The sequence below is a fragment of the Syzygium oleosum genome, unplaced genomic scaffold, assembly GCF_021117445.2.
Source record: "Syzygium oleosum isolate NSW1041296 unplaced genomic scaffold, Sole_v2.1 Sole_v2.17, whole genome shotgun sequence".
Lineage (NCBI taxonomy): Eukaryota > Viridiplantae > Streptophyta > Magnoliopsida > Myrtales > Myrtaceae > Syzygium > Syzygium oleosum.
The window spans coordinates 7,221,643-7,230,117 of NW_026607501.1; the positions used below are offsets into that span (position 1 = coordinate 7,221,643).

Sequence of the window (8,475 nt, forward strand, 5' to 3'; positions counted from 1 at the left end):
GTTAGGAGGTGAAACTTGACGAAGACTAGGAGACAATAGTAATGAATTTAGCTTTGCTTGAAGATCAAGCAGCTGAAATTGTGTAATCTTGTGTCCCCTATCATCAACACTCGATTTTTGCCTCTTTTTTACCATATCAATTACTGTCTTTTTGTCTTCCTAATTGATCGATAATCTCGTGAATGTGGTTCCGTCTACAACTTGACTTGCGCGTGTAAGAATCGGCTTATAAGCGAGGGAAGTGTTAAGTAATCTGCTATGGATACACCGTCGACATGCTTTTGATAGCTTGAGTTTTTCAGAGAAAAACGGTTTGTCAAGCAGCATGGAATACTTATAAGGAAAAATGACACAAATGGTCACTGAACTTTAGTCCAATGTGTAATATAGTCCATAAACTTTTAATTTGTTGAAGTGATCCATGAACTTTAGCTTGATGTGCAATATGGTCCTTGAATATTTAGTTTGTTCAATGTGATTTATGGACTTTCCGTACATGTTCAATTTAGTCCTTGAACTATATGAAAATGTTCAATGTTGTTTCTGAACTTAACTTAATGGAAGGACATTACTGAACATTTTCACATAGTTCAGGGACTAAATTGAATATGTATAAAAAATCCAGGGACCACATTGAACAAATTAAAAGTTTGTGAACTACATTACACATTGGGCTAAAATTCAAGAATCATTTTGAACAAATTAAAAGTTCAAGGATCACATTGCACATTAGGCCAAAGTTTAGGGACCATCCGTGTCATCATCCCTAAATATAAATAATAAATTAATTGTCGAGAATGAAAATGATGTATGTCAATGTATATGTTCTTGAATTGGACTCCATGAGTGTGCTACAAGCTTACGCAAGAATTAGTGACCAAAGAAGCATATACGGAACAATATTTTGGACTTAGCCTTCTTTCTATGTTAGCTTTGCTCATAAAACATAAACAACTTTAATGGCAGCTCTATCCGCATAGGATATCTTCTTTTATTAGGAATATTCTCTCAAAAACATAGAAAATCTTTACTTTCCCCATTTTAGATGTTTGGAATTATTTAGGTACACTTTTTGGCTGCAATTAAGTTTTTGGGGAAAATTTATTTTCGAAATTGGTATGAATGCTTTTTACCAATTTTGGGCAATAGAACTATAATCGACGGGCAATGCTAAATGTACTAAAGTTATTTGCTATGCGAAATATATGTATCACTTATCTAACGGTGAATCAAATGAAGTTGACAATCTTGCCTTAGGCTCTATAATTTTTACTAGCCGTTCAATTATCTCCAGGTGCAAAATTTCGATGCCTCTAGCATTACAATTTTAAAGTAATGATGTTACACGGGTTTTTTTTTATGAATGTTTTTGAAGCTTGAGTGATTATTTGACTGCCGAATGACTCGAGATTTTTTTATTTTTTTTTAAATATCCAGAAAGTCATAAATCTATTATACGACGATCAATTCGGTCTTAAATTTTCTAATCTGGTCAATTTACTCCTAAACCTTTTGACAATTTTTTAATATAATCATTTCGGCCAATATTGAACAGAAATCGCTGACGTGAAGGTTCAAATTGACCGGAAAAATTACATTGAAAAATTGTCAAAAGATTTAGAATTAAATTAGCCAGATTATATAAAGTTTACGATCGAATTTTCTGCTGTAGTATAAACTTGGGATTTCTTAAACAATTGTCCTAATTTTTTAAAGATCTTGAAAGGGGATCCAAACAAGAGCTTCCCCAAAGTGTCACGAAGCTCCCTAAATCCTGGGATAACTGCTCCCTTCCTCAATGACATTTCACAAGAAAAATTTAAAAATCAATTAACAGATTCTGTTTTTTACCGCATTTTTTTTTCAATAAAATAATACGAATTACCAAAGTCGGGCTTTCCATAAAAATCGAATATATATATATTTTTTAACCATATCTACTAAATAAATGCGCCCCACTTAGGGAGAAGCGCACTGCACCATAAAGTCAAAGCATATAAATACGACTGCCCAAGAAAGATGATGATGGTAGGATCAAGATTTCCAAGAAAGCAAAGCGCTCCCCCATCTTCTTCCGTCTCCACAGGCAAAGGCAAGGCAAGGCAAGGAAGCAACAACTCCATGTGCCGCTGTTGAATGATTGGACTGGACACAACACTCCTCCCCATCTTCAAGAAATCCCAGGTTTTGGTCAAGATCGCCGCCACCCACATCCAAGAAAGGGAGGAAGAGGGTGGAGGAGCAGGAGAGGAGGAGTGGGGGGGCCCTTGTTGTTGTTGGGTTTGAGTGGAGGGGGAGAGTGGGGAAAGATGAAGGAGAGCGGTGAAGGGTATGTGAGGGCGGATCAGATTGATCTGAAGAGCATCGACGAGCAGCTGGAGAGGTTCACCAGGGCCGCGACCATGGACAAGAGCAAGAAGGCGGCCGAAGGGGTAGGCGGGGGAGGGGGAGGAGGGGGAGGGGGTGAGGAGGCGGCGAGCGGGAACGGGGGCGCTGCCCTGGTCGCCAGCCTGTCGCTGCCGAAGCCGAGGAGGGAGGAGAGGCAGGAGTGGGAGATTGACCCGGCCAAGCTGCTCATCAAGTCCGTCATTGCGCGCGGCACCTTCGGCACCGTCCACCGCGGGGTCTACGACGGCCAGGATGTCGCCGGTGAGTCAACGGCCGGTCCGTGCGGTTTCCCGCCCCCGCCGGTTTCTTGATCGCGGGAATGCGCTTCAATCTGCGATTCTGGTGCCCAGAATCGTTTTCGTTATTATTTTTCCATTCTCGATGTCTCATATAGTTTATAATAACAGCTGATGTTGGGTCTCTCGAAGGTCATTTTTAGATGAGATCTTCCTTTTCATTTTTCCCTTCTTGAATAGCTTATCGGGTCTAGAAATGAATGGATTTTACTTGGTCCTCCCTGCCACTCGTATTTTGTACTTTAGGATACTACCCTTTATGTCTAAGCAGCAAGAGGATATGCGATGTTCTTGACACACTGAAAACTGACCTTTTGTGGCACTTAATAAAACGGTGAGTTGAAGGAAGGAATTGGATTGAATGTCCACAGTGATATATGTCTATATTAGCCGTGATCTGGATGATGTATTGGCTTTGATGTTTGCACCGTGATTCATACTGATCCAGTGGCCATGCTGATCATCTGGGGAATGGTTTGTTCGCCTTATCATCAGTATATGGAACGCCTTTTAGTAAATTATTCGCTCAATTCCCTTAAATCTAGCTAACTCACATGCGATCGTGGCGTTGGTGTGATTTCTGTTGGTGATTTGCCTCTGCCTAGCTCAGTAAATTTTGTTTGCTTTGCCTCACTGACCTAGTATGTCTTTTGATAGTTAAACTTCTTGACTGGGGTGAAGAGGGACAGAGGACCGAAGCTGAAATCGCTTCACTGAGGGCTGCTTTTACCCAAGAAGTTGCAGTGTGGCACAAGCTCGACCATCCTAATGTTACCAAGGTTATGCTTCACCATATTGCTTTCTCTCACTATGCTTTTTCCTTGACCATCATGGTATGCAGAGCCTGGGTATGCATTTCTGTGCCTGCACAATTAGCTTGTGTAGGGACCACCTTATGCTGCATGACTTCTGTCATTGTGTTTTATGGAAGAATTGATAATGGAGAATGGCGGCTAGCCAGCTTTGGTGTGTACTATCTGCCGACTGTGAGTGTTACAGTAGGAGAAACTCAAACTTCCCCTGGTGTCAATCACTGTATTCTCTAAAGGCTGGTTACATTAACAAGTTTCATTAGTTTTCCTTAAGCATCGTAAACATGTAAAAGTATACTTGGTCGACAAATTTGCCATTTTTATGTGTCATGGGAGAAGACTGGACTACGGGTGAGTCATGTTTGTCAAGCGCCATGTAAGCAGAATGATAGAGGGAATAGCAAAACGGCTATGACTGAAATGTCTACTGAAAAAGGTGGTTGAGATGGATGGATATTAATGTGTTTTATAGATCTTTTGCCAAACTTTGACCTACCGGTTTGTGTTATCATCATATAATTTTTTTTTCTTACTTAATAGAGTTCTCTGGAACTTATAATCTCCATGTTAATTGGTAATATTCACTTGCTACGTATATCCATCTTCTCAGCATTCTCCAAAGCTGCAGTGTGGTTTATGGTGTTATATTATATCTTTGTTTCTCTTCCTAACTAACTCAAGAATGCTTTTGGAAGTATTTTCAAGCAGAATGTTAAATGACAAAATAGGATGTGCAAGAACTTTAGCATTGTCCTTCTTTGCTTGTACACAAGAAGTTATTTCTACAGGTTCTAAATTTCAGTCTCGTCTCTCCTTTTCAGTTCATTGGGGCAACAATGGGCTCATCAGATCTACAAATACAAACTGACAATGGTCCAATCAGTATGCCCCGGAATATATGCTGTGTTGTTGTAGAATATCTTCCTGGGGGAGCTCTCAAGTCTTACCTCATCAAGAACAGGAGAAGGAAACTAGCATTCAAGGTGGTTGTCCAGCTTGCACTTGATCTCGCCAGAGGGTATATAATAAAACGCTATGTGCTTTTAATTGGGCGCTCCGTAGATTTCAGCATCCCTAAATGCTTAAGTTAATTTTTATTCTAACTATTGCAGCTTGAGTTACCTCCACTCGCAGAAGATTGTCCATAGAGATGTGAAGACAGAGAACATGCTATTGGACAAAACACGTACTTTGAAGATTGCAGACTTCGGGGTGGCTCGTGTTGAAGCTTCAAATCCCAATGACATGACTGGAGAGACTGGGACATTGGGTTATATGGCTCCTGAGGTACTATAGCAATTTCTGGTTTTTTATTTCCTGATAAGTTGTAGCAATTTTCGATCCGTTCACACTTTGGAGTTTGAAAATTGCATAGTACCATCCAGTAAGGCCATGGGAATCCTTTTTTCCCCCTCTTCTTGTTCCTGTTTCTATCGTTTCTTCTTTTCAGCTTGCAGCATATGTAGCTAAATTGGAGTGATGAGTTGGTGTTTCATCATTTTAAGTAACCGAAAACATGAAGTAGAAGGACCAAAAGTAAAAGGCAGTTTTGCTACAGAATAATAATAGGCGACTCAACAAAACTGGGTGCAGGTACTAAATGGAAACCCATATAATAGAAAATGCGATGTCTACAGTTTCGGCATCTGCCTATGGGAAACATATTGTTGCGACATGCCGTACCCTGACCTTAGTTTCTCAGAAATGACTTCAGCCGTGGTGCGCCAGGTAATGTTTCGGTTCTATCTCTTGTATTATGAGTGGCAGATAGTGAGAAGTAATTCTGCTGCTACTGGGAAGTTGTTGTCTCTGATTTCTAATCCTCTTTTTGGTAACTATATGTGCAACAGAACCTGAGACCTGATATTCCGAGATGCTGCCCGAATTCTCTTGCAAATGTGATGAAACGATGCTGGGATGCTAATCCAGACAAACGTCCAGAGATGGATGAGGTTGTCTCTTTGCTCGAGGCTATTGACACATCGAAAGGGGGTGGCATGATTCCTGTCGATCAGTCACAGGGTTGTCTTTGCTTCCGTAGGTATCGCGGACCTTGAGGAATTAGTTGGTATCATTATTGCTTTAATTTTCAAAGACTATAAATAGCGCTATCGACCTCTAGGGGGAAGGTATTTGCTTACTGTATCTACAGCCGAGAAATAGGGCGGGGGAATTATCAGAAGAATAGGGATGGCAGTTCGTCAATATAGATCAAGGAGAGTGCGTGCCACTGCATATTTCCTTCTTGATTGGTGTAAAGCTTCATTTTCTAATTATTTGTTCTTCTATTCCTCTTTTGCACGTCAGTTTTAGAAGCTTTCGGGATTTCACAAAACTGTGTACTATTTTTGACATACGCAGCTTGGAAAGACTGGGTCGGCCACCTGTACTGTATGACTACGCTTCACTTTCTGTTAATAAAGAACAATTTTAAGACTACCATTCTGTTTTTGCTCCCAAGAACATCTACATCATTGAGCGGAGAACCTGCTCGGCCGAACATACAGGAGACAGATGTTCTGTGACCTTTCGTTTGGTCTGTAAGCATCTAACTGATGGAGTGCAGCATATGTTCTAGACAAATTGCTGATGTATGCCGGGCATTCCTGTGTTTCCATTCTGCTATTTGCCGTTTGGCTGGAAGTACGTCGATTAGTTTTTTACAACAACCATTCATGCCAAACATCGTACTCATGCAAATTAAGTACTAGGGTTAAAAAAAAGAACTGAATCTTGAGGAGCAGAGGACACCGCTTCTGTTTAGTGTCTCTATCTTAAGCACTATATCTTAAGCACCGGAAAGTTCAACCTGGGACGTGGGTTTCCCCTCCGGCCCGTCCCAGTTGGTGGTTCTGTAGTATGTTGCATAGAGAATCAGCTGCACCAGACCAGACAAGGCTCCCAAACCATTCGGCACCTGCAAAAATGTATGGACACACTTACAAAACCAAATGCCCAAAAGATGTCTATAAAAAGCAAGCTTCATCCTCCTGGCAGTTTCAGTTATTGAACTGAAAAATCGTACGCTTTCACTCTCTATTTCCTTAAAGCTAGTACGGAAGAACGTGATTATACTGGAAAGATTTGGATGAAGCAAGTTATATGCGACCGAAAAAGAAGTTTCGATTTGCATGTTTCAAGACTTTACCAGGACGTAGGGATCAAATTTGAGGAGCGCATAGATAGCCCAGATGATGCCGTTGAAGAAGTTGGCGAGTGACAGATAGAAGGGCATGTACCTGACACTTTTTGTCTGGATGACTCGGCGCTGCCAATACCAAAAAGAAGGAAATTCATTGCCGTTTTCTTGGCTGTTGATCAGCAACTTATTAGTTTCCGAGAAAATCCAAATAGTCGACGTACCATGATTGTCAATGGCGAAGTGTACATCGCTATGTTGAAGATGATACACAACATTCCAACTAGTATAGACCTCTTGCCTGTGGTATGGAGAGTCAACACGGCGATCACAACTACTGCAGCCATGAAGATCAGTTCAACGAGAAGCGCAAGTAAGATGTTCCGCTGCGAAATGGTGACAAAAGCACGAAAAACAAATCAGACTACCGAAGCTGCAAAATGAATATAGGACAAGCACTCTCATCTTCTTAGACAATTTAGGTGTTTCAAAAACTTCAAAAACTTACACGTTTGTTCCATGGAGAGTACGTGAAAAATATCGCAATGTAGAAGAGCTCGAGACAAAAACCGAAACCGTTGATTGTGACGACAAGAATGCTGTCCGGATGGACAAAGGGCATGCCGTAGAACATCCACATCGCACAGTTGAGTACCGTCGCTACATAGGGATCCGGCTTGAATCCCGCCACCGATTTTTGCTTCCATATCGTGACGAATGTCGGGCTGATGAGATCCATCCATGATGCAAAGCAAATCGAATTCTACTGTTAATCCTTTGATCAAAATAAGCAAGACAAACCAGACTTTCGTTGGTAACTTATGAGAGGAGTAGAAGTTGCCGAGCTAACTTACATGGGAGACAGGAATAAACCGAAGGAGACGACATTTCCTGCAAAAGGGTTGAATCAAAATATTGAGATCCATGGTCATAATATTGGCATTTCACTATTTATTATATATTTGATTAGTTATTAACGCTTCTCCAAACATACTCTGCTTCATTTCATTATGTAATCCTTCGGTCGCTTAAGGATTTTTCACACATATAATTTGACAGTTCAATGATCACTTTGCACGATAATTTATTCAAAACAGTTATTCGATTATATATGGATTTTTCATGGATTAGGATCTTTGTTCTTCACCTTTGTATTGTACGTTGTTCAGGTGCGTGAATCAACATAATTTATTTACAAATGAGGAGGGGCTTCGAAAAATGGTTCCCATGCATTGTTAGCAGAGCAGCTCTATCCACATATTCAGGTTCATCTTGATCCTGAATTGATCATATCACTAGGTCACAAGAGCCAATGCAAGTCGGCGAGAAGATCTTACATGGACGACGCAAGCAAATAGAGAGGTCGTGCATTGCCGGATCTTCGAGAACTCACCGATAATGCCTATGATCGTTCTGGCCGTCTCGGTGTCCACCATTTTCGCAGGTTCTCAAGGACGAAGAGCAAAGAGATCCAGAGGAGGAAGAGAGAGCGAATGATGCTGCCTAATCTCCGGTCGCTGCGGATTCAAAATCGGCGATTCGGGGTTTTCTCGGTGATTAAGAACTCTGTCTTCCCGTTCCCTGGTCTCAAGCAGACTGCGCAAGTGTTTGCAGTTCCGGATGATTTATATGTACACATTGGAATGCCAAAAAAACTGCGGACATTCTAAATTTGGACATTGACATAGGCATGGCATGGGGAAAAAGGAAACCGACAAACTTCCCGCGACTTTTTCGAACGGATGAAGAGTTTTGGCTTGAGAGGATCGGCGACGTTTTCGCTCGCTCTCTGCATGTAGTGCATGCAAAGTGCCAGGTACGTGTCAAAATAGAACGGCAA

At 41.2% G+C, this 8,475-nt stretch overlaps 2 protein-coding genes across 3 annotated transcripts; one reads left to right on the plus strand and one right to left on the minus strand.

The window, feature by feature from the left end:
- Nucleotides 1–1,985: 1,985 nt before the first annotated feature.
- Nucleotides 1,986–5,938, plus strand: LOC115678913 (serine/threonine-protein kinase STY13-like). 2 transcript variants are annotated; one of them, XM_030602413.2, is made up of 6 exons: nt 1,992–2,649; nt 3,342–3,463; nt 4,318–4,514; nt 4,609–4,783; nt 5,090–5,224; nt 5,347–5,938. In XM_030602413.2, the coding sequence occupies exons 1-6, from the start codon at nt 2,310–2,312 to the stop codon at nt 5,551–5,553; spliced, it is 1,176 nt and encodes a 391-aa protein (XP_030458273.1). In that variant the 5' UTR covers nt 1,992–2,309; the 3' UTR covers nt 5,554–5,938. The 2 variants fall into 2 exon arrangements, with proteins under 2 accessions (XP_030458272.1, XP_030458273.1); XM_030602412.2 differs by lacking the exon at nt 5,090–5,224 and having other exon boundaries at nt 1,986–2,649.
- Nucleotides 5,939–6,068: 130 nt separating this feature from the next.
- Nucleotides 6,069–8,248, minus strand: LOC115678950 (bidirectional sugar transporter SWEET5). Its single transcript, XM_030602467.2, has 6 exons — nt 8,029–8,248; nt 7,490–7,526; nt 7,144–7,360; nt 6,860–7,021; nt 6,645–6,764; nt 6,069–6,413 (listed from the first exon to the last, which is right to left on the minus strand). Exons 1-6 carry the CDS (start codon nt 8,069–8,071, stop codon nt 6,285–6,287), a joined length of 708 nt encoding a protein of 235 aa, XP_030458327.1. The 5' UTR covers nt 8,072–8,248; the 3' UTR covers nt 6,069–6,284.
- Nucleotides 8,249–8,475: the final 227 nt, after the last annotated feature.

Bases quoted from the DNA above. Each gene is read 5' to 3' on its own strand.
- LOC115678913 (XM_030602413.2), top strand. From the start codon at position 2,310: ATGAAGGAGAGCGGTGAAGGGTATGTGAGGGCGGATCAGATTGATCTG. The intron at 4,515-4,608 runs GTATATAATAAA...TAACTATTGCAG, and splicing joins GCACTTGATCTCGCCAGAGG to CTTGAGTTACCTCCACTCGC. The intron at 5,225-5,346 runs GTAATGTTTCGG...TATGTGCAACAG, and splicing joins CTTCAGCCGTGGTGCGCCAG to AACCTGAGACCTGATATTCC.
- LOC115678950 (XM_030602467.2), bottom strand. From the start codon at position 8,071: ATGGTGGACACCGAGACGGCCAGAACGATCATAGGCATTATCG. The intron at 7,361-7,489 runs GTAAGTTAGCTC...GGATCTCATCAG, and splicing joins GGTTTATTCCTGTCTCCCAT to CCCGACATTCGTCACGATAT. The intron at 6,414-6,644 runs GTAAAGTCTTGA...ACATTTTTGCAG, and splicing joins AATTTGATCCCTACGTCCTG to GTGCCGAATGGTTTGGGAGC.